Source organism: Myotis myotis, unplaced genomic scaffold (genome assembly GCF_014108235.1).
Source record: "Myotis myotis isolate mMyoMyo1 unplaced genomic scaffold, mMyoMyo1.p scaffold_m19_p_40, whole genome shotgun sequence".
Classification (NCBI taxonomy): domain Eukaryota; kingdom Metazoa; phylum Chordata; class Mammalia; order Chiroptera; family Vespertilionidae; genus Myotis; species Myotis myotis.
Genome location: NW_023416347.1, coordinates 417,152 through 442,248, shown reverse-complemented (window position 1 = coordinate 442,248; position 25,097 = coordinate 417,152). Strand labels below are relative to the sequence as shown.

Sequence of the window (25,097 nt, the reverse complement as noted above, 5' to 3'; positions counted from 1 at the left end):
GAAGTCACATTCTGAGGTTCGAGGAGGACATGCATTTTTGGGGTGACACTGCCCAGCCCCATACAGGTGCCAACAGCTTAAGAAGTAGGCAAGACAACAGTCAACAATAAATGGTTGTAGTGCAAGTGAATTCAAACGTCATTCTATTGGATCTGAGAAGTTTTTGTGGACATTTGGGCTATTTCCTTGATAGGTGGGTAGGATTTGGATGTGCTATCAGTTTATGTTCATTATATTACACAAATAAGTGAGATCATGTGATATTTATTCCAGGCAAACCAACGTCACAGACGAGAAAGCCCAGGTTGAGTTGTAAAATGAGTTAAAAAAGAAAGATCTTATGCTTGATGTAAAATGTGGGGTAGCCCTAGCTGGTTTAGTTCAGGGGATAGAGTGTCAGCCTGCAGACCGAAAGGTCCCAGGTTTGATTCCGATCAAGGGCACATGCCCGGGTTGCAGGCTGGATCCCCAGTAGGAGGCGTGCAGGAGGCAGCCAGTCAGTGATTCTCATCATTGATGTTTCTATCTCTCCCTCTCCCTCTCTGAAATCAATAAAAATATTACTTAAAAAATAAAATGAGGAATAAGTCAGTATTTGGGCAGAGGAGTTGTACTTTGAAGGTTAATTAGCAGCTTAAGCCAAACCTACTTAGTGTTACTCTTCAATCCTATAGTGTCTGCTCATGCTGTCCCTTATCCCTAGGACGCTGCCATCAAGCCACATAATTTTGACTTGTCAATTTTTCTGTGATGGAAGTTGTGCTGTATATAGCATTGGGGTGAAGGGGAGTGTTGTTCAACTTATTTTATAACATTAACATCCCCTTCCTACTAAAATCTAACAAAAACAGCACAAGAAAAAACTAGACACCAAACATAGATACAAAGCTCTAAAATAAAATACTAACAAATTAATCCTGCATTCCCTCTAGAACAAGAAGGCGTTGATCCCAGCAATGATATACCATTAGAAAAATCTGTTGCTGTAAGTCATTGTATTAGCAGTTAAGAGATTTTAAGCTATATGGGCATTTCAACCGATAAAGTGTTTTCTGAAAAAATTCAGTATCTCATTTAAAACACTTAGCAAAATGGGAATAGATAAATAACAACTTGATAAAATGCAGAAATGTAGATACTGAACAAAAGATGTAGAATACTTTTATGGGAAATAGGAAATCTTATTGAAAGGTATTAAAAACTCAAGTAAATATAGATTTCTGTTCCAGAGTGGGAAAATCCAGTGTTTTAAAGATAGCACTTTTGTCACCAAATAATAAACATTTTGATATGGTGCCTTTTATTATTTTTTTAAATTTTTAAATATATTTTTTATTGATTTCAGAGACGAAGAGAGAGCAAGAGGGAGACAGAAGCAACAATGTTGAGAGAGGATCATGGATCAGCTGCCTCCTACACTCCCCACACTGGAGATCGAGCCCAGAACTCAGGCATGTGCCCTGACCGGGAATTGAACCGTGACTTCCTGGTTCATAGGTCGATGCTCAACCACTGAGCCACACCAGCTGGGCGATATGGTGTCTTTTAAAATACTAATAGCATTTCCAATCAACTCTATTTGGTCAGAGTATTATTATTCTTTTGATATACTTTTGGGTACAATTTATTGGCATTTTATTTAGAATGTATCATTTTTTTTTTTTTTTTTTTTTTTACTCCTTATTGATTAAAGTATTACGTATGTCTCCTTTTCCCCCCATTGACCTCTCCCCGGCCATTCCCACCTCCCAGCACATGCCCTCATCCCTAGTGTCTGTGTCTATGGGTTATGCTTATATGCCCGCACACAAGTCCTTTGGTTGATCTCTTACCCCGCCCCCACACACCCCTGCCTTCCCTCTGAGGTTGGACGGTCTGTTTGAAGCTTCTCTGTCTCTGGATATATTTTTGTTCATCAATTTATGTTCATTATATTCCACAAATAAGTGAGATCATGTGATATTTTTCTCCAACTGGCTTATTTAGCTTAGCATAATGCTCTCCATGTCCATCAATGCTATTGCTAGTGGTAAGAATTCCTTCTTTTTTATAGCAGCGTAGTATTCCATTGTGTAGCCGTACCACAGTTTTTAATCCACTCATCAGCTGATGGGCACTTTTACTATTTTGTTTCCAAATCTTGGCTATTGTAAATTGTGCTGCTATGAACATAGGGGTACACAAATCCTTTCTCATTGGTGTTTCTGATTCCTTGGGATATATTCCTAGAAGTGGGGTTACTGGGTCAAATGGGAGTTCTATTTTTAATTTTTTGAGGCAACTCCATACTGTTTTCCACAGTGGCTGCACCAGATTGCATTCCTACCAGCAGTGCATGAGGATTCCTTTTTCTCCACATCCTCGCCAGCACTTGTCGTTGGTTGATTTGTTGATGATAGCCATTCTGACATAGAATGTATCTTTTATGAGTGAGATTGATATGTAGGGTTTTTTGGAACTGTGTTAATCAGAGTGGCGTATTTGAAATTATACTAGATCCCTTAAATTAGGGAGCTATTTTTTCTATAGTCTGAAAATTTTTTAATTTAGAATTATTTGCCCTATTAAGGCTGAATAGAGAACTCAGTTATATGATGAGAACTATATTACATATACTAGTAGAGAGAACTACATTGTATGATGTGGTATATGGTGGATGTGGCATTTGAGTGCCCTGGGGAGGCCAGTGAGGGAGAAGGACCCCTTCAGAGAGCAGGCACAAGCGGCAGGGCTGGCACAAGCAAGTATGGGGTGGGGGCTGAACACCAGGAGGAAGGAAGAGAGGGTGGGTGAGGGTACCAGTTACCCAACCAAAAACCTTAGCCTCACACTATCTGGCTGTCACCTGCCCCCAAAGGCTGCCAGGAGCAAGAAGTGCTGCCACCAGACTGGCCTAACCTGTGATGCTCAGAACAGGCCCTCAGGGCTTCCTGCTTGGCATCTTTATCTGCCTGAGGGGCGGACCAGACCCCTTGTTCTCCCTGCTCTGTCCACAGAAGGAGAGCACCTAGCAAGGTGTGGAGCGCGCTGCTGCAAGGTGAGCTGCTGGGGCTGGGGCTGGGGCTGGGCTGCGGGATGGGATCACTCTGACCAGAGGCTTTGTAAGGGAAGGAAAGGCCACCACACGGTGTGCTGGGGGCTCATGGGAAGGGCCTGCTTGGCCCCAGCCTTTTTTCTTTCTTTTTTATTTATTTATTAAATGTATTTTATTGATTTCAGAGAGGAAGTGAGAGAAAACTAGAAACATCAACGATGAGAGAGAATCATTGATTGGCTGCCTCCTGCACGCCCCCTACTGGGGATCCAGCGTGCAACCCGGATCTGTGCCCTTGACCAGAATCGAACCCGGGACCCTTCAGTCTGCAGGCCAACACTCTATCCACTGAGCCAAACCAGCTAGGGCTGCCCCAGCCCTTTTTGTAACTGAAGGTGGCCAGCAGGGAGCACTGACCCCAAAACCTTGCCTCTCACAGAGGAACTTTTGTCCAGGATGAGACTGAAATGGGACAGGAGGGGCTGGAAATTCGGGTCAGAGCACAGCCACAGAGCCCCACCAGGCCTGTGCTCAGTGACAGGACCCCACTGGGTTGAGGTCCTGCAGAGGCCTCTGGGGGAAGGAGAGGGTCCTGGGTCCCAGAGACTGCCTGCCACCCCCACACCCAGTCTCAGGGCCACCCCAACCACTCTGTTCTGAAGGCGTCAGGGCGAGGAGAAGAACTCAGGCCTCTGGAAGGGGCCCTGATAGGCTGGGCAGCATTCTCAGGCTGGTGCCTGGGATGGGGCTGCCCGTCCCTGGGTTCTTGCTCACAGCTCCCGGCCTCGCTCCTTTTCCTGTCATTGGAAACCAAGGGGAAAGGTTCCCCAGGGCGGGACGGGCACAGGGCCAGTCCCTCCCGGTGATGGGGTCTGGGGAAGGGCAGCGCTCATTGGCTGGCAGCAGGAAGAGGCAGTACTGTGCAGCGGTTAGGGTCACGGGCACTGGAGCCAGGCTGCCTGGACCCGAATCCTGGTTCCTCCACTGACCAGTCTGTAACCTTGGCCACCTCTCCTAGCCTCAGTTTCCCCATGTGGAAAACAGGAATGACAACAACAGTATCTTTTGTGACGTTGTTAGGGTCAAATGGGTTGCAGTGCAGTGTCTGGCAATCAGTGTCATCATGATGGATGGAGCAACACCTCGGACCTAGATCCACTATCTGAATGGGCATCTTCTCACCCAGACCCTGGCTGAGTCCAGGGGCCCGGCTGCTGCTGGCCGGAGTACCTCCTCCCCTCATCCCTCTCCCCCTCTCCCCTCCCCCCTCCTCCCCCCTGGGAACTTGCAGCGGGAGAGCCAGGGCCTTTCCAGCTGGGTGATTCCCTGAGACTCTGGGGCAGGGGTCAGAGGGAGACAGCCGGCCTCTGAGGGCCCATTGTTCTCCTCTGAGCTGAAAAGATGTCTTCTCTCCCCCCTTCCTCCTCTGATGCCCAACTCAGGGGCAAATCTAAGATAAACAAACCTTGCCTGTTCCCCGTTGTCCAGCTCACAAAGAGCTCTCAGTGGTGCCCAGCCTTTTAGTTATTCCTAGTTCACAGATGAGGAAGTTGAGGCCCAGAGGAACAAGATGTCCTATATATAAAAATAGTGGTATAGCCCTGGCTGGTTTGGCTCAGTGGATAGAGCATCAGCCTGTGGGCCTGTGGACTGAATGGTCCCGGGTTCTGTTCCAGTCAAGGGCACATGCCCGGATTGCAGGCTCGATCCCCAGTGTGGGGCATGCAGAAGGCAGCCGATCAATGATTCTCATCATTCATGTTTCTATCTCTCGCCCTCTCCCTTCCTCTCTGAAATCAATAAAAATATATATTTTTTAAAAAGTGGCTTAGCCAGGACTAGGTCTGCCAGTCCTGTGCCCGATATTTGCAGCACAGACCCATGGGTGTATCACACGCACAGCCACGCAGAAGTCCCGGCCTGAGGGGAGAGGCAGGAGGGGTGGCGGCCTGGACCTTACTCCTGCGCAGCCAGGTGTGACAGCTGCTGTTTTTTTCCTCCTTAGATGAGCTTCTCCTCCCGAGTAACTGGACCAGAAGCCCTCAGCCTGTCTTCTCCCCAGGTAGGGTGCCCGCTGCCCCCACAGGTGCCAGGACAGCGCACCCTCTCCCACAGCTCTGACTGCTGCTTCACCCAGTGGGCAGGGGGCGGACAGGGAAGCAGGAACCAAGGCGGAGTGCAGAAGAGCATGGTCACAGGACTGTGCACACTGGGTCCTCCCTGTGGTCTCCTGAGGTCAAGGGAGATGGACACGAGGGAACCTGAGCCCCGGGTGAGCTACCGTCCAGGTTTTCCTGGGTTCCTGGATGTGGGACTTTCTACTTTAAAACCTGGGAAGTCCCAAGGCCAACTAGGAGGAGTTGGTCACCTGATCTTCCAACAGCTCCGTGTGGGAAAATGAGACTCACCTGGTGATAAGTGGCGGATACTGTGGACTGGGACCAGAGGGAACTTCCGAGGGGGTCAGGGATGGGAGGAACATAGCGGCTGGCACTCTGCAGTGTGGGCTTGGGCAGCCCTGCTCCTCATTTCTATGTGGGTCCTTGCCACCCACATCAAATCAGCTGGAGTCAACCCACTCCCGTCCAACAAAGATATGCAGAGACCCAGGGGTGGCGGGTCACTTCCGTCTCTCAGCTGCTCTGCCAGAGCGCGTGCCCAACAGGCCCTTCTTCCACCCTCGCCCAGGCCCAGGGAGTGAGGCCCTCCTCCCAAGTCCCAGAGCCCTCAGTGAAGAAAGGAGAAATGCGAGCTAAATGCATTCTCACTTCCTTGTAGAGGAAGAGACGGTAAGAGGTGACCGATGTTTAGTACAAAGGGCATAAGACACAAACCGTGTACTTTCTGGCAACCTCTGAGCCTGTTTCCTTATCCTGAAAATGGGCGACTGTACCCATCAAACGGATTATATATATTAAGGATCAAATGAGCAAGTGCTCACTAGACGTTTGCTGTTGAGGTGGGTAGAGGGGTCCTGGGGGCAGATCTCTCTGTGGTTTCTGTTCCTTCGGGACATCTGTCACCCCAGGTACCAGCTGACACTGTCTATGGTGCCTCCTCCAGGGAGTAGCAAGATGGGAGAAGGTTGGGGAGGGGGTCCGCGAGCAGGGGAGGGGAAGATAACGGAGTAGCTGGAACTAGATGAGAAGACGACTTGGCTGAAGAGGAGGACCCAGTTGCTGGAAACTGAGGGGTTCTCAGGGGTGGCTCGGGGCAGGATTGACCCGTGATCTCCAGGCCTCGGGGTTCCTCGGCACAGGGAGGCAGGTGTGGGGTAGTGAGGACATTCACCCTGGGCCTGTCCCCCAGCCAGGTCTCCCTGAACCCTAACCAGATGCCTGGTGGGAGGAGGTGGCCTGTGCAAACTCCTGTTCCCTTTCTCCTCACAGGCCGTGACTTAAATTCTTCCTCTCGGAGGCTTTCCCGGGTCAGCCCTTGGAGACCGTGGAATTGGAGGGCAGGGAGCCCGAGCCTGGACACCTCTTCCTGTTCAGGCTGATGGCCCCCACGGGACGCTGGTGCGGGGCCCACGTGGGGGTGTACTGCGGCCACGGAGAGACCATCCACTTGGAGGGTAAGAGTTTCCGGCTGAAGCAGAGGCCTGGTCTGCAAAGAAGACCGCCCACCCGAGTCCCGCTCCACCAGTGGGCGGGCCACAGGGGAAGGGAGACTGTGGTCCGAGCTGCGGCCGCAGGTTTCTCAAAATAGGCGCTTAGGCACCCACCCCCGGGTCCTGGAAGTGGGGGTGCAGGATCACATGATCTAAGCCGGGCTGTGATCCGTACCCATCTGGTCATTCCCGCGGGCTAAATTCCCAGTGGGCGCGGGCCGCACATGCTCTTGGGCTCCTGCGAAGACATTGAATTCAAGCAGGGGCGGCGCCCGCTGTGGCGAGTGCAGCGCAGGCACAGTGGCGTGGACGCGGACTCGTCTCCCTGCCACCCTACGCGCAGCAACTGCGTGCACTTTGCGCTGTACTTGCTCTACCTGGAGCCCAGCCCGGACACCCTGCAAACGGATCCAAGTCCCATTAGCTTGGTGAGCCACCCACGCAGGACCTCACGCGCCTCCAGAGCCTGTTAACAACGGCAGCTCACCTCCGTGTTCCTGCAAAACTCACACCCTTGCACCCGCCCAGCCCACTCGCCTCAAGGCCAGCTTGAGTCTGGCAGGATGAAATCCCCCAGAAGCAAACTAGGCCTGCCCACAGCTCAGAGATCCCGTCCATAGCTCTACTGCAGCCTCCCAGCCTCTCACTCCAGGCTCTGCCCTGGTCCTGGTCAAACCCACTGCGACTGGGGGACCTCCCTGTGGAGCCCTGCTCCCCCTGTCTGGGCCCCGCCCACTTCCACCAGGCTCACCGATTTTGGTCTTGGAGACACAGGCATCATAGTCTATAGGCCAGTGGGTCCCAACGTGGGGCACAAGCCCCACAGGGAGGCAATTTAATTTTTAAGGGGGCGATTTGAGAATGAGTTACTAACAGTGGCTTTTTTGCATTTCTTATGGTTCTAGGGGCCTCATATACAGTCTATAAATATATATTGTGACATATTTATGCATTTCAGTTCTCTATTATGTTTTGAACTGTATTTGCTATTTTTTCATATCACTTCATATTATCTCTCTCTTTTTTTTTTAACTATTTCTAGTGATTTCTTGCTCAGCCCTTCAACTGTCCTTTCGTTCTTTTGTTTTTCTCTCTCATGGGTGCCATGTTCTTGGGAAGCTTGTTCAGACCAAGTTCATGGCCTTTTAGGCTTCCTCCATGTGAATGGGAGCTCACTTTTTGAATAATAAGAATTCTATGTGGGGGGGGGGGTGGGCATCAGATGTTAGAGATTCTTAGATGTGGCACGGCCAAAGAAATGTTGGGAACCACTGCTGTAGATTGAGACTCAGCCCCACAAACTCTTCTCACCTCCTCCCCCAAGCCCAGCCAAGAGACCCCAGCTACCCCCTAGCCAACCCGGTGCCTCAAACTCAGGCCCAACCAGATCCCATCCCTTTCCTTCTAGACCCAGGTCATCTCTCCTTGAGGTGCCTGGACCCTTGGGAGCTGAGCTGGAGGCTTCATATGATTGCATCAGACCCTCTCCCAGCCTCTTCTCTTTCCCTTCCCTCCTCGGTGTCAGTGGACATGGAGTTGCCCCTGGACTAGGCTGACCTCAGGCCCTCCAGAATGCCATGGAGGCTTCAAGAAATGGTCATTAGCCCTGACCAGTTTGGCTCAGTGGATAGAGCGTCGGCCTGTGGACTGAAGAGTCCCAGGTTCGATTCCGGTCAAGGGCATGTACCTTAGTTGCGGGCACATTCCCAGTGGGGGGTGTGCAGGAGGCAGCTGATCCATGTTTCTCTCTCATGGATGTGTCTAACTCTATCCCTCTCCCTTCCTCGCTGTAAAATATCAATAAAATATATTAAAAAAAAAAAAAGAAAAGAAAAGAAATGGCCATTAAACTATTTTCCAAAGGCGGAATCTGGGTTCACCGCCCCTCTGTTTTGTCTTCGTCTCTTTCTTTGGCGTCTTTGGTCTCTGTGGTCAGTCTCTGGTGCAATGGTCTAAACCCCCCCAGCCTTCAGGCACAGCCTTCTCTTCAGCCCCCCTCTTTCCTTCCGCTGAGTAGGTGACCATCCATCCGCGCTGGCGTCTGGGATCAGCACAGCCCCTAGAGGCGGGTCCCCCCCGGGCCAGGTGGGGGTGGGGGAGGGCAGGCGAAGGCGGCCTGCACCCCCAGAACGTAGTCGCATCTTCAATTCAGCAGCCTGCACACTCTGGCAACCTGGAGAGGCATCCCCTCGGGGCAGGCACCATCCTCTGGGGAGGGAGGGATTTGCGAGGCGGCGGGGCGGGGCAGACCCTCCGTGGACACGCCTCCCGCGACCGGGCACCGGTGCCTTTAAGAACCTCCGCCAGGGCCCTGATTGATAAATCGCTCACTCCCTGCGCCTCCGTGGCTGGGCCTCTGCAGCGTACAGCACCCCGCGCCTCGGCACCCTGCCGGGCACAGCACCCCGCGCCTCGGCCACAGACCTCGCCTGCCCGCTGCGCCCCCTTCCTCTGCGGCCGCGCACCCCAGCCACCCCATGTCGGTGGCCCCCGCCTACAATGAGGACAAGGGTGGCTCCGCGGGCCCAGGGGAGCCCGAGTACGGCCACGACCCGGCCAGCGGCGGCATCTTCTCCTCCGATTACAAGCGGTGAGGGAGCCCGAGCGGAGGGTGGGCAGGGGCTGGGGCCTCCCGGGTCCGCGCCTGCGCCTGGCCTCGCAGACGCGCCGGCACCATGGACAGCGACCGCGCACCAGGCCCCACCCTGGCCACGCGACTGAACCTGCAGCCCCTGTCTGCTTCGCCCCAGGCCCCACACCAGCTCCCCACCCAGGGGCGGACCTGGGGCCCGCGACGGGGTTGGAGGCCGTGGGGGATGGGCCAGCCCCCTCTGTTCCCGGACCGACCTCCCGCCCCAGGGTTTCTCTGCGTGTGTGGATTACAGGTTCCCTACCTTTTCCCCCACAAGGCAGGCTGATTCCAAAAGAACTTGGGAGGGGTCAGAGGTGGCGAGGAAAGGCGACGGGGTACAGACTGGGAGCCTCCAGGCCTGGCTCCTCCTACAAATCCATTTTCCCTCGTTCTCAGCCCCAGGTTCTCACCCTCATCTCTTACCTGGTGCACTGCTCCTGTAGTTCAGCCCCACCTTCCCTTCCCTCTGCCCTCCCCCACATTATTCCTTCATTCATTTATTCGTAAATTCTGTAACAAGCATATATAAGGGCCCACTGTGTGGAGTGTCATCCTAGTCACTGTGAATGTGGCCATGAACGTGAGCCGATCCTTGTCCTCGAGTTGCTCTAGAAGGCGGCACAGAGGATTTTCAGTGTAGAGTGGGCAGTGGGAGGGCGGAAGGAGCTGGTCCCTGGCCTGGAGGGTGGAGAGTGAGGGATGCTACGGGCAGAGCTTAGAGAAAGGTGGGCAGGTGAAGGAGAGTCAGATCACAGGCTGTGTAGGTGCAGGTACAGTGGGGCCGGAATCCCCATACAAACCACCATGCAAACCATTGTAGTGACCAGAAATGAGGGTGGGGAGATGCCAGGTTTTTGGTTTTTTTCAGGGTGGGGGTGTGGGGTGCTCTACTGATATCAGATTTGCATTTTAGAAGGATCCCAGGCTGGACTGTGGAGAAGAGATTGGAGTTTGTGCTGGATTGATCCAGAGATAAGTGTGTGTGTGTTGGGGGTTGTGGAGGGGGGGGTGTTGAAGTAGGGAGGAGGATATGTGATGGCCTGGTATAGGGGAGGGACAGAGGATTTGAGGGCTCTTGAGGAGGCAGAAGCCAGGACCTGATGACTAACTTGGAAAGAGGTGAGAGGAAGGGGCTGAGAGAAGATAAGGATGATACTCAGGTTACTAGTGACTGCAGCCAGATGGATGGTGGTGCTATTCAGTGTGGCTAGAAATAAAGATGTTACAAGCAGTGTTGAGCCCAGCTTTGGACATGCTGACGTTATAAACTCAAGTCATTCAAGTCAAGTTGGTAGCTGGATATTAGGATTTGCATTCCAGTAGGTGTGTGTTTGTGTGTGTGTGTGTGTGTGTGTGTGGTGCTAAGGCCACAGAAGGAAGTGAAGATTAACTCAGGGAGGGTATATGGGTTCAACTAGAGCACCGATATTGGGGGGTGACCAGAGAGCAGGGGAGACGTGTTTCAAGATAACAGAAAGTAAACCAAAAAGCAGGAGGGCCCAGCTGGCGTGGCTCAGTGGTTGAGTGTCAACCTATGAACCAGGAGGTGAGGGTTGGATTCCCTGTCATGGCACATGCCCAGGTTGCAGGCTCGATCCCCAGTGTGCAGGAGGCAGCTGATCAATGATTCTCGCTCATCATTGATGTCTCTCTCTCTCTCCCCCTCTCCCTTCCTGTCTGAAGTCAATGAAAAAATATTTTTTAAAAAAGATAGGAGGAAAATAAAACATAGATTCAAGAAGAAGGAAGTGACCAGTATGGTCAGTGCCCATTGAGGTCAAGTCAGACAAGGAAAGACATTTGTGACCCTTGGTTTGACAAAGAGCAGGTCAACCCCTCCTTGCTTCATTCCCCACCTTCTGCCCTGGGAGACCAGTTCTGGCAAAGTCAGAGGAGGAGCTAGATCATTCCTCCCCCCGCCTCCCCCAACATCCTATTATGAACATTTTAAACATACAGATGAGTTGAGTGAGTAATGCAATAATGTGTACACCCTTCACCTCGATTCAACCATTGTTGACATTGGGCCACAGTCGCTTTGTCCAGCCACCTAGTCATACTTGTTTTTAGCTGAATCACGTAAGCTGCAGACATCATGACCCCTCAGTCCTAAATTCTAATCAGCATCTAAAGCCAGATGAAAGTGATAGATAAGTGAATAGCAGCTGAATGAATAAAACACGGTGAATGGGAACTTCACTTTCAAGAAGTTTGAGTGGTGCGGCCAGCGTGGCTCAGTGGTTGAGCATCGAACTGTGAACCAGGAAGTCACCGTTTGATTCCTGGTCAGGCACATGCCTGGGTTGTGGGCTCGATCCCCAGTAGAGGGCATGCAGGAGGGAGGCAGCGGATCAGTGATTCTTTCTCATTGATGTTTCTATCTCTCCTTCTCCCTTCCTCTCTGAAATCAATAAAAATGTGTGGTTTGTTTTTTTTTTTAAAAAAAAGAAGTTTCAGTGGAAAGGGGAAGGAGGGAAAGAGTTGCTGGAGGAGAACACAAGTTCAGGGAGGTTTGTCATTTTTTTAAATTTATTTTTTATTGTTGATAATATTACAGATGTCCCCCGTCCCGCCCTCCCCCCCCCCTTTTCTCCCTCCTCCCAGCCTCTACCCACCTCTCCAGGTCTTCCCTACAATATTACCCCTGTCCATGGGCTATGTATATAAATATATAAGTTCTTTGGTTTATCTCTTCTCGTCCCCCCAACCCCACATCGAGGCATATCAGTCTGTTTCATGCCTCCCTGCTTCAGCTCTTACAGGTATACCCGTAAATAATGCGGATTTTAGCCCTAACTGGTTTGGCTCAGTGGATAGAGCATCGGCCTGCGGACTGAAGGGTCCCGGGTTCGATTCCGGTCAAGGGCATGTACCTTGGTTGCGGGCACGTCCCCGGTGGTGGGTGTGCAGGAGGCAGCTGATTGATGTTTCTAACTCTCTATCCCTCTCCCTTCCTCTCTGTAAAAAATCTCTGTTAAATAAAATGTACTTAAAAATAATAATGCAGATTTTGTAATCCAAGAAAACATGATAATTTCAAGAGAAATATCAAAAGTGCTTTATTCAAAGTAATGTCCATCGCTAGCTACACATTTCCCCCATCTTTCAGGTATTTTGTGGATACCGTCCCAATAGAACTTTTCTTATTTTGAGGCAAACCATTCAGAGACCAAATTTTCCACTTCTTCGTACGTTTTGAAGTGCTGCTCAGAAAGTGTGTGTGCCATCGATCGGAACAAGTGGTTCATCTGAAGGAGCAAGGTCTGGTGAATATAGTGGTGGGTTAATACTTCCCAGGCAAGATCTTTTAACATGTCTTTAACTGGTTTTGAAGTGTGTCATGGTGCGTTATCATGAAGCAAAATTACTCTGCCCTGTCTTCTGGCCCATTCTGGTCATTTCACGATCAAAGCGTGGTTCAAATTGATTATTTTTTTTTCAAATTGATTATTTGTTGTTAGTAGCCATCAGTTTTAATGGTTTCACCTGGTTTTAGAAGCTCATAATACACCACACCTTCCTGATCCCAACAAACGTAGAGCATTGTCTTCTTTCCGAAGCGAGTTGGCCTTGCAGTTGATGGTTGACCTGGATCGACCCATGATTTTGTGTGTTTGGGATTCTCAAAATAAATCCACTTGTCATCGCCAGTCATAATTTGATGCAAAAAAGACTTTCTTTCGTGCCACTGAAGCAACATTTTACTGATGACTTTTCGGTTTTCCATTTGTCTTACGTTCAGTTGATGTGGCACCCATTTTCCTTCCTTTAGAATCTTTCCCATTGCTTGTAAACAATTGGAAATTGTTTGCTGAGCAACGTTAATCTTTCTGCAAGTTCTTTTTTTATTTGACATGCATCTTCATCCAATAATGCTTGTAATTGTTGGTCTTCAAACATTTTCGGTTGACTTGGACGTTCTTTGTCTTTCACATAGAAATCATCACTTTTAAAGCGTTTAAACCAGCGTTCACAAGTATCTTGAGATGGAGCATGTTCACCATAAGCTTCCCAAAGTATACGATAACTTTCAGCAGCACTGTTCTTCAAAATAAAGTAATGAATTAAAACTTCCCGCAAATGCTCTTATTTTTTTTTTGGCATGAAATTCGACATTTTTAAGCGTAAAAATATTCATGATGTTAACACCTTCAGAAAATTTGACATATGAAGTTTTGAAGCTTGCTGTCAATTTTGTTGTATTGACATACATATCAAACCGCATATATATCAACATATGTGTAACTCCATCTATTGAAAAAAATCCGCATTATTAACTGGTACACCTGTAAGAGCTGAAGAGCTGTTGGTCAGTTCATTTTGTTCATTAGATTCCACAAATAAGTGAGATCATGTGATATTTGTCTTTCTCAGTTTGGCTTATTTCACTTAGCATAATGTTTTCTAGGTCTATCCATGCTGTCCCAAAGGGAAGAGATCTCTCTTTTTTACAGCTGCATAGTATTCCACAGTGTAAATGTCCCACAGCTTTTTTATCCACTCATCTACTGATGGGCACTGGGGCTGTTTCCAAATCTTAGCTATTATAAATAATGCTGCTATGAACATAGGGGTGCATATATTCTTTCTGATTGGTGTTTTGAGGTTTTTAGGATATATTCCCAGAAGTGGGATTGCTGGGTCAAACACAAGTTCCATTTTTTTTAAAAAATATATATATTTTATTGATTTTTTACAGAGAGGAAGGGAGAGAGAGAAACATCGATAAGAGAGAAACATCGATCAGCTGCCTCCTGCACACCTCCTACTGGGGATGTGCCCGCAACCAAGGTACATGCCCTTGACCGGAATCGAACTTGGGACCTTTTGGTCCGCAGGCCGACGCTCTATCCACTGAGCCAAACCAGTTAGGGCGCAAGTTCCATTTTTAATTTTTGAGGAAACTCTATACTGTTTTCCATAGTCTGTTTTATTGTTGTTTGTTTATTAGGATGGGAGCGCCTAGAGCAAGTTTAACTGTAGTTGGGAAAGGGCCAGTAGAGTGGGAGCGGCTGAAGGGAATGGAAGGAGGCACAAATCCTTGGGGGGTGGGGGGGCGCGTGTTTCTAGAGCTGAGTGGGAGGAATGGCCTGGCTTCAAGGCAGACCAGCTCTGCTTGGGTGGGAGGGGGGCTGGAGGAGAGGGGAGCATAGATGTTGGGAGCTCTGAGGGATTTTATCAGAGGCAAAGGTGAGGGTGGGAACTTGAGGAGGGTTGAGGCAATGTGAAATACAGTGAATAAAGCCAGCCACCCCTGGCAGGGTAGAGACAGTGAGGACCAGAGGGCAAGGGTATGATATGAATGAGCAGGTGGAGGGATGACCTGGGAGGCCTCGGCCAGGTAGGGCGGGAGGTGAGATAAGAAGAGACAAGAAGCCCTAGCCGGTTTGGCTCAGTCCATAGAGCGTTGGCCTGTGGACTGAAAGGTCCCGGGTTTGATTCTGGTCAAGGGCATGTACCCCGGTTGCAGGCTTGATCCCCGGCCCTGGTCGGGGCGCATGCGGGAGGCAACCAACCGATGTGTCTCTCTCACATTGATGTTTCTCTCTATCTCGTCCCCTCCTTTCCGCTCTCTCTAAAAATCAATGGAAAAATATCCTCGAGTGAGGATTAACCAAAACAAAGAGGCAAAAAGGTTAGGTCAGAGTAAGAAGGGTATGCAAGGTTTCTGACGAGCAGTTCTGGGGAGGCAGAGGTCCCGCTGGGGCGTGAGTGGAGGTGAGGAGGGCACCCCTCAACCTCCCTCTGAACCAGCTCCCCGACCTCTGGCCTCCTCCTGCTCAGAGATTGAGGTTGGCTCGGTGCCCAGTCTCCTCCCCTCCTCAGTCCTTGTCTCTGAGCTGCGAAGAGGAAACCAGAGCCTGTCTCCCTGCCAGTGTCCGGTTTCTGAGTTTCGGGGGCGGGCCGTCTGGTGACAGTGACAGGCGTCCCCAGCTCCCTGGCCAGCTCAGTCCCATCCCAGAGCAGGACCCGGCCCCGATGCAGCGATTCCTGCAGCTCCCAGCGGCCGTGGCCAGGACGGGGGCCCGAGGGGCCAGCGGGGCGGACCAGGAGGCTGCCAGCCCCGTGCTGACCCCCGAGGGCGGGCCCCCAGCCTGGTACCAGGCCCTGCAGCCCGAGGAGCTTCGGTGGCTACAGGCCCCCGAGGAAGACACAGCCCCAGAAGCGCTCCCGGAAGGACCGTGCCCAGAGCCCGGCCAAGGCCAGAGTCAGAGCCAGCCACTCCGGTACAGAGGAACCCCAGGGGCCACACCTAGGAGCCCGGGAAGGCGAGGGATGGGCCGCTGCCACTCCGGCCAGACTCCGCTAGTCCCACCTGCTCTGGGGAGGAGGACTGGGCTGGCATTTAGGGTCCCGGTGGGGACTGAGTATGAGGAGGTGACGAGGAGCCTAACTCCCCAGAACTCTGAGGGGAGGAGGAGAGTAAAATGATGGAGGCTGAGGTCCCACACTGACCTTTTCCCTCCCCCAGGCCCTGGTTGGAATGGGCTGTAGGTGGGGTTCAGGGACAGGATCAGGCTCGGATAGAGTTTGGCCAGCCTTTCCCAGCTTGTGAATTCGAACGTGTGGGTGAGGGGGGACCGTGACTGGCCTCAGATGCTTGTTTCACCCCAGAGAGTCCCTCAGGCCCGACAAGGGGTCAGGTCAGTGAGTGGCGTAAGGGGATCTGACCTCAGGGAGTAAGGTTTCAGGGCCTCGGTGCTGCTGTGCTTCTCCCATCCCCGCCCTCTGGGGAACATTCCCTGGTGAGAGCAGGACGAGGGGCCCCGGGCGGTCTGTCTGTGTTAGTGGCATCCGACAGCCCTGCCTGCTCTCCTGCCTACACCCAGTGGTTCCTTTCTCCCCCCTCAGTTCTCCGTGGTCCAGGGCCTGGGACCTTCAGGGGCCTGGAGTGTGTGTAGCAAGCTGGGTGGGGGGGAGCGGTGGGGGTGCCCCTGGGGGGTGTTGCCTCTGACAAGTGCCTGTGGCATCTGTGGGTGCGGCGAGGACACCTGGGTGTGAGGAGCTCTGCTCCAGAGAACACCCAGAGTTTAAAGAGACCTCCAACCTCCCTGCTCCCAGGGAAGGCCCCTGCCTCAGGGTGACGGGCGAGGACTCCGGCCTGACTCCTCGGGAGGGTCCAGGATCCCTAAGGCTGATGTAGCTGAACTTAGAAGCCTAAATGTATCATCAAGAATCTCAAATAGGCCCTAGCCGGTTTGGCTCAGTGGATAGAGCGTCGGCCTACGGACCAGAGTCCCAGGGTTCAGACTCTAGACTCACAGGGCAGCCTAGCAACAAAGTATTGGTTGAGTGGTGAATGAATGAATGAATGAATTGAATGAATAAGTTCTTGTTGCTTCTTTTTGAAGTTAAGAATGTTAATAAAGCCCTAGAGAAGTGGTTCTCAACCTTCCTCATGCCGCGACCCTTTCATACAGTTCCTCGTGTTGTGGTGACCCCCAACCATAAAATTATTTTCATTGCTACTTCATCACTGTCATTTTGCTACTGTTATGAATCGTCATGTAAATATCTGATATGCAGGATGTATTTTCATGGTTACAAATTGAACATAATTAAAGCATAGTGATTAGTCACAAAAACAATATGTAATTAGATATGTGTTTTCCGATGGTTTTAGGCGACGCCTGTGAAAGGGTCATTCGACCCCCAAAGGGGTTGCGACCCATAGCTTGAGAACCGCTGCCCTAGAGAGTTTGGCTCAGTGGACAGAGCATCAGCCTGCTGACTGAAGGGTCCCAAGTTCGATTCTGGCCAAGGGCATGTACCTCGGTTGCAGTCTCCTCCCCGACCAGGGCCATCTTATTATAAGAACACTGGTCCCACCCTACTCCAGTATGACCCCATCCTAACTACTACTTACAACGGCAAATAAAGTCACCTTCTGGGGCCCAGGAATTAGGACTTCAACATGTCTATTTTTGTTGTTGTTGTTAATCCTCTCTCGAAGATATTTTTCCATTGATTTTTAGGGAGAGTAGAAGAGAGAGGGAAAGACAGAGAGAAATATCCATGTGAGAGAAACACATGATTGGTTGCCTCCTGCATGAACCAGACCAGGGCCCAGGTACATGCAACCAAGGTACATGCCCCTGACAGAATCGAACCCGGGACCCTTCGGTCCGCAGGTTGACATTCTATCCACTGAGCCAAACAGGCTAGGGCTCAACATCTCTTTTTTGAGGGGGACACAGTTGAACCCATATCCCTGTCTGACCCACTTATTTTTCCCTTCCCCTCTGATGGGCCTCTGCCCGAGCCAGCCCCACCCATGTCCCTTCTTTCCACCTGGATCCTCCGGATTGATAGCCCCAGCCCCACCCCCACCCTGTGCCTCCGCTGACCCCCTGTGCCTCCCACCAGGCACGATGACCTGAAGGAGATGCTGGACAGCAACAAGGATTCCCTCAAGCTGGAGGCCATGAAGAGGATTGTGGCGGTAAGGGTGGCGGGGAAGGGGGAGGAAGGGGGCTGGAGAAACCTTGCACACCCTTCTTACTCTGACCCAACTTTTTGCCTCTTTGTTTTGGTTAATCCTCACTCAAGGATATTTTTCCATTGATTCTTAGAGAGAGTGGAAAGGAGGGGAAGAGATAGAGAGAAACATCAATGTGAGAGAGACACATCGGTTGGTTGCCTCCCGCATGCGCCCCGACCAGGGCCGGGGATCAAGCCTGCAACCGAGGTACATGCCCTGGACCGGAATCAAACCCGGGACCTTTCAGTCCGCAGGCTCTATGGACTGAGCCAAACTGGCTAGGGCTTCTTGTCTCCTCTTATCTCACCTCCCGCCCTACCTGGTCGAGGCCTCCCAGGTCATCCCTCCACCTGCTCATTCATATCATACCCTTGCCCTCTGGTCCTCACTGTCTGCTTTCCTTGGGGAAGGGACCTGGGGTCAAAGAGCATGTCCCCTTTGTGGACCACCCCCTGTTAAATGCTGGCCCCGTCCCTCCTCCTTCTTCTCCTCCTCCTGCTGACCTTGACCTCACCACCCAGATGATCGCCCGGGGAAAGAATGCCTCAGACCTGTTTCCCGCTGTGGTGAAGAATGTGGCCTGTAAGAACATAGAGGTGAGTGCTCCCCAGCGAGGGGTGTCCTGTTGGTCAGGGGTGAGGAAGGGGGCCCTCCAGCCCCTGGGGGCCTGCCCTGCCCAGAAATGTCCCTGGTCCAGGAAGAGACACTGTCTACATGCCCCTGAGCTAGATGTGGGTCAGAGAGAAGGCGGGTGGGCACACAGGGATGCTCTTCCCCACTGGAGGGATCTGTCCCCGAAGACAGCAGCCCACTGGGTGAGGACATTTATGGGGTGGGGGCGCCGGTCCCTGTTGGAAACCCGCTCTCCCCAGGTGAAGAAGCTGGTCTACGTGTACCTGGTGCGCTACGCCGAGGAGCAGCAAGACCTGGCCCTGCTGTCCATCTCCACCTTCCAGCGCGGCCTCAAGGTCAGTGTCTCGGCGTGCCTCCTTGGGGCGGGGCCTGGATGGTGCTGTGTTGGAGGAGTGGGCCCAGGGCGGGGGTGGGGGTGGGGGGCTGAGCTCTGGGGCCCTTCCCTACCTGCACAAGGTTGGGAGCGTCAGACTCAGAGGAAAGGTGATGTGGGTGTCTCTTGTCTTCTGTGTTAATGGCTGCCTCACATATACACCCCTGGACCCCTGACAGTGGACCCCGCTGCCCTCCCCCCACTGGTGTAAAGGACCTGGGGCTCACAGCCCGGCAGACAGGTCAAGCTCCTTAAGGGGGGGCGGGGGCTGCCCACCTGGGTCCTCACCTCTGGGTGTCAGAGCCTCGTCACCGCAGGCTCACCTGGCCCAGGTGTCTGTAGAGAACAGTGACTTGGGAATCTTGTCACCTGAAACTGGGTAAGGAGGACCTAAAGGTTTACGGGAAACTCCTGAGCCGCACTGAGAGGACAGCGATGAAGGTGGCCTTGCAGGAGGGCTGCCTCAGACACGGAGGTGGACTCCACGGGGAGCGCAGAGGACACGACACGTGACCTATTTCCTGGAAGGTCAGCACAGCCAGCTATTCCCCTAGAGCTGGAACAGATTCCTCGTTCTGTTTAGCCTGGTCTCGGATGCCCAGTGTATGCAAAGCAGCTCCTTAAAGACCTGGCTCCCTTCTCTGGGGCTGCTGGGAAGGGAAATCACCTCCAGAAATGGACATGGGAGGAGTCAAGTCCTTTATACTGGAGGGAGGCTGATTCCCCCACACTATTTATTTATTTTATTTTTTTTAAATGTGTTTTTATTGATTTTAGAGAGGGAAGGGAAGAGAGAGAGAGAGAGAGAGAAGCATTGATGGGAGAGAAAAACATCAATTTTGGTTGCCTCCCATACACAACCTAACTGGGGATTTGGGGTTAACTTCCTGTGAATCCATAATCATTTCCAGATAAAATGCGTTGTTTTTTTTTTTTTTAAAGGAAAATAGGTTTTAGTAGTGAATGTGATATGATTTTACTCTAAGAAAATACACACTCCTGGCAAGATAGGTTATAGTCATAGTGATGGTCATGGTCCTGGAGGTGACAAGAGAGATGACAAGGACAAGAAAAAGAAATACGAACCTCCCGTATCAACCAGAGTTGGAAAAAGAAGAAAAAAACAAAGGGACCAGATGCTGCCAGCAAACTGCCACTGGTCACACCTCACACGCAGTGCCGGCTAAAATGATTGAAATTAGAATTAAAGACTATCTTCTCATGGGGGAAGAATTCATTAGAAATCAGGAACAAATGAAGCCTTTAAAAGAAAAGCAAGAGGAGGAAAGATCAAAGGTGGATGATCTGAGGGGGACCCCCATGTCGGTGGGGACCTTAGAAGAGATCTTTGATGACAATCACGCCATCATGTCTACGTCTGTGGGCTCAGAACACTATGTCCGCATTCTTTCCTTGGTGGACAAGGACCTGCCGGGACCAGGCTGCTCCGTCCTGCTCAGCCACAGGTGCATGATGTGATAGGGGTGCTGATGGATGACACGGACCCCTTGGTCACGGTGGTGAAAGTGGAAAAGGCCCCGCAGGAGACCTCTGCCAACACGGTGGGGGTGGAAGGGAGAGGGTTGGACAACCAAATCCAGGAAATTAAGGAATCTGTGGAGCTTCCTGAATATTATGAAGAGATGGGGGTATAAAGCCCCCTAAGGGCGTCATTCCCTACGGTCCACCTGGCACAGGTAAAACCTTATTGGCTAAAGCAGCGGTTCTCAACCTGTGGGCCGCGACCCCTTTGGTGGTCGAAAGACCCTTTCACAGGGGTTGCCTAAGACCATCCTGCATATCAGATATTTACATTATGATTCGTAACAGTAGCAACATTACAGTTACGAAGTAGCAACGAAAATAATTTTATGGTTGGGTCACAACATGAGGAACTGTATTTAAAGGGCCAGAAGGCTGAGAACCACTGGGCTAAAGCAATAGCAAACCAAACCTCAGCCACTTTCTTGAGAGCAGTTGGCTCTGAACTCATTCAGAAGTGCCTAGGTGATGGGCCCCAAACTCGTTCGGGAATTGTTTCGAGTTGCTGAAGAAATGCACCATCCACCGTGTTTATTGACGAAGTTGATGCCGTTGGGACAAAAAGGTCTGACTCAAACTCCGGAGGTGAGAGAGAAACTCAGTGACCAGTGTTGGAGCTGTTGAACCAGTTGGGTGGATTTGGTTCAAGGGGAGACGTAAAAGTCTTCATGGCCACAAACCAAACAGAGACTCTGGATCCAGCACTAATCAGACCAGGCCGCACTGACAGGAAGATGGGGTTCCCCCGCCAGATGAAAAGACCAAGAAGCTCATCTTCCAGGTCCACACAAGCAGAAGGACGCTGGCTGATGACGTGACACTGGACGACGTGGTCACAGCTAAGGGTGACCTCGCTGGTGCCGACATCAAGGCAATCTGCACAGGAGCTGGTCTGAGGGCCTTGAGGGAACCTAGAATGAAAGTAGCAAATGAAGGCTATCCTATATAATAAAAGCCTAATATGCAAATTGACCAAACGGTGGAACAACTGGTGGAACGACTGGTCCCTATAACATGCACTGACCACCAGGGGGCAGACGCTCAGTGTAGGAGCTGCCCCCAGGACACAGGCCCCAGGCCAGCCAAGGCGGGTGCCAGCAGGACCCCCCTCCTAATCACCCCGCTGATCACCCCACAGATCTGCCCTGATCACCGGCCAGGCTTAGGGACCCTACCCATGCATGAATTTCATGCATCAGGCCTCTAGTGTTCTGTATAAAAAACAAGGCACCCCTGAGGGACTCTATCTCCAGTGAACCACAGTTGCCTTCAAGGAAGTGGTCAGGAATGCCCAGCCGGGGGAGGGGGAGGGAGGTGCTGGGAAGTTGCCCAGAGGAGCCCATTCCAGTTGCTCTTCATTGGCAGCACATTCTGTGCCCTGTGTACCTTCCTGAGCACCACGCGTAGGAGCCCGATGCACAGCGCTCCATTCCCAGTAAAGCAAGCTCTTTCTCAAGCAAAAAAAGAGAAAAAAATACACACTCCTGCTTTTTATTTGTTTATTTTTATTTATATATTTACTGGAGGCCCAGTGCATGAAATTTGTGCACGGGCAGAGGGTCCCTAGCGGATGCCAGCTGCCGGCCTTCCTTCGTTCCACGCCGCCCCCTGGTGGTCAGTGCACATCATAGAGAGTGATTGAACTCCCGGTAGGTAGAACTCCCGAAGGGACACTTTGCATATTAGGCTTTTCTATAGAGAGATTTTTGTTAATCCTCATCCGAGGACACTTTTCCATAGATTTTTAGAGAGAGTAGAAGGATTGGGGAGAGACACAGAGAGAAACATCCATGTGAGAGACATGTCGATTGGTTGCCTCCCACATGCAGCCTCAGTCAGGGCACCACAGATCAGCCTGCAACTGAGGAACGTGCCCTGGACCAGAATCAAATCCGGGTCCCTTCAGTCTGCAGGCTGATGCTCTATCCACTGAGCCAAACTGGCTAAAATGCACACTTCTGCTTTTTATTTATTTTTTGAAAGTAACTTTTTAAAAAAATATATTTTCTTATTGATTTTTTTTTAGAGAGAGAGAAAGGGAGAGGGATAAAGAGATAGAAACATCGATGAGAAACATCGATCAGCTGCCTCCTGCACATCCCCACTGGGGATCTAGCCCACAACCCAGGCATGTGCCCTGGCCAGGAATCAACTGGTGACCTCTTGGTTCATGGGTTGACACTCAACCACTGAACAACACCAACTGGGCTACACTCCTGCCTTTTTAAATAAGTGCTTTTAGGCCTTCTGTTTAAAAATCAATTCCAGAATTTTGACATTGCCATCATTTTTCTTATCAGTAATGTTGTGGATCTTCTCTTTCTTCATTTTAGAAAATCCGGGTAGCATCTGTCTTACGTGTCCAGCACCCCTGCCATTGTCCATCCCCCTCCAAGATGAACCATCACTTGCAGCTGCTTCTGCTGCAGCCCATGACTGCAGTACACTGTCCAGGTCCTTCTCAGTGTATAGGAAGCTATAGGAGCAACGAGGAGGGGCCCCCACACTCTTCTCTTTTAAACACGGTGGGGGAAGATGCCTGGGCGGCATGGTTCGGTGGTTGAGTGTCAACCTATGAACCAGGAGGTCACGGTTCCATTCCTGGTCAGGGCACATGCCTGGGTTGTAGGCTCCATCCCCTCTAGGGAGGGCGTGCAGGAGGCAGCTGACCAATGATTCTCTCTCATCATTGATGTTTCTATCCTTGTCTCCCTCTCCCTTCCTCTCTAAAATCAATACAAATATATTTAAAAAGAAAGAAAGCGCCCTGACCGGTCCGGTTTGGCTCAGTGGATAGAGCCTCGGACTGCGGACTGAAAGGTCCCAGGTTCGATTCCGGTCAAAGGCATGTACCTTGGTTGCGGGCACATTCCCAGCAGGGGGCGTGCAGGAGGCAGATGATTGATGTTTCTCTCTCATCGATGTTTCTAACTCTCCATCCCTCTCCCTTCCTCTCTGTAAAAAAAAATCAATAGCCAAAACCGGTTTGGCTCAGTGGATAGAGCCTCGGACTGCGGACTGAAGGGTCCCTGGTTCGATTCCGGTCAAGGGCATGTACCTGGGTTGCAGGCATATCCCCAGTGGGAGATGTGCAGGAGGCAGCTGATCGATGTTTCTCTCTCATCGATGTTTCTAACTCTCTATCTCTCTCCCTTCCTCTCTGTAAAAAATCAATAAAATATATTTTAAAAAATCAATAAAATATATTTAAAAAAAGAAAGAAGGAAAGAAAGACAGACTGTGGGAGAAGAGGAAGAAGAGCAGCTTGGGAGAGGTTCTTTGGGGAGAGGCAAGGAAGGACGGACTCTTGGAAGGGAGACCAGCTTGCATTTGCTGGGAGTGGCCTCTGCATGAACACAAGGGAACTAAGGAACCGGGGCTGTTCGAGGAACATTAGGTGCTCTGAGAGTTCTCCACTCTCCCTGAAAACGAAGCAGCCCATTGCCGCACCCGCTTAGATGTCAGATTTGTGCGGCCAAGACCAAGAGTCAACGCCCTCAAGCAGTGCCCCGGGGTACCCAACACTGGCACATCCTCCGGGGTCAGAACGGGGCTCCTCGGGGATGGCCTCTCACGGCTCTGCCTCCCCCTCTGCCCCTAGGACCCCAACCAGCTGATCCGCGCCAGCGCCCTCCGCGTCCTCTCTAGCATCCGCGTGCCCATCATAGTGCCCATCATGATGCTGGCCATCAAGGAAGCTGCCTCGGACATGTCGCCCTACGTGCGGAAAACGGCCGCCCATGCAATCCCTAAGCTCTACAGGTGTGCTGGCCCAGCCCTGCCCTCACTCCCCGGGGGAGGGGTCCCCACGCCCCCAGCCCACCTCTGGCCTGTCCCGGGTCTTGCATGCTGCTTTGCTTTTTTAAAATACATTTTTATTGATTTCAGAGAGGAAGGGAGAGATAGAAACACCAGCGATGAGAGATGAGAGAGAATCATTGATCAGCTGCCTTCTGCACGCCCCCTACTGGGGATGCATATCCCCCAACAGGGATCGAACTATGACCTGGTTCAGGGGTCCATGCCGGTCAGGCATGCCCTGCTTTTTTTATTTTTTAGGTGGTTTAAGACAGTTTTGGGCCCTAGCCCGTTTGGTTCAGTCGACCTGTGGACTGAAGGGTCCCAGCTTTGATTCAGGTCAAGGGCATATGCCCAGGTTACAGGGCCAGTGGGGGGCTTGCAGGAGGCAGCGGATCAATGATTCATCATTGATGTTTCTATCGCTCTCTCCCTCCCTTCCTCTCTGAAATCATATATTTTAAGACGGTTTTGGGAACTGAGAGATGGAGGACAGTGGAGCACGCTCACACTTCCCCGTGAACAGGGTTGGGGTGAGGGAGGTGAGCACAGCCTGGGCGGACACTGGGAAGGATGGAGAAGGGAGGGGCAGGCCCCTCTCAACAGTGTCTCCCGCAGTTTGGATTCTGACCAGAAGGACCAGCTGATCGAGGTCATTGAGAAGCTCCTGGCCGACAAGACCACGGTGCGTGCAGGGGTGCACGGGCTGGGTGGTGGGAAGGTGCTCGACAGAGGCCCTCCGGCCCGCCCTCCCCGTGACCCTCTGGCCTCCGTCTGCTCCCCAGCTGGTGGCCGGCAGCGTGGTGATGGCCTTCGAGGAGGTGTGCCCGGAGCGCATTGACCTGATCCACAAGAACTACCGGAAGCTCTGCAACCTGCTTATCGACGTGGAGGAGTGGGGCCAGGTGGTCATCATCAGCATGCTCACCCGCTACGCGCGCACGCAGTTCCTGAGCCCCACGCAGAACGTGAGCACCCGCCCCACCCACCCCC

General features: G+C 51.7%; 1 protein-coding gene and 1 pseudogene across 1 annotated transcript in view; both read left to right on the top strand.

The window, feature by feature from the left end:
* The first annotated feature begins 8,918 nt into the window (after nucleotides 1-8,918).
* Nucleotides 8,919-25,097, top strand: part of AP3B2 (adaptor related protein complex 3 subunit beta 2) — a 30,837-nt gene continuing 14,658 nt past the window's right edge. The window contains exons 1-7 of the mRNA XM_036306330.1: nucleotides 8,919-9,234; nucleotides 17,644-17,719; nucleotides 18,280-18,354; nucleotides 18,631-18,726; nucleotides 23,908-24,068; nucleotides 24,723-24,789; nucleotides 24,890-25,072. Of these exons, the coding sequence (XP_036162223.1) occupies nucleotides 9,122-9,234; nucleotides 17,644-17,719; nucleotides 18,280-18,354; nucleotides 18,631-18,726; nucleotides 23,908-24,068; nucleotides 24,723-24,789; nucleotides 24,890-25,072 (771 nt within the window). The 5' untranslated portion in view covers nucleotides 8,919-9,121. The remainder of the gene's footprint in view (nucleotides 9,235-17,643; nucleotides 17,720-18,279; nucleotides 18,355-18,630; nucleotides 18,727-23,907; nucleotides 24,069-24,722; nucleotides 24,790-24,889; nucleotides 25,073-25,097) is intronic.
* On the top strand, nucleotides 19,956-21,562 carry LOC118654998 (annotated as a pseudogene).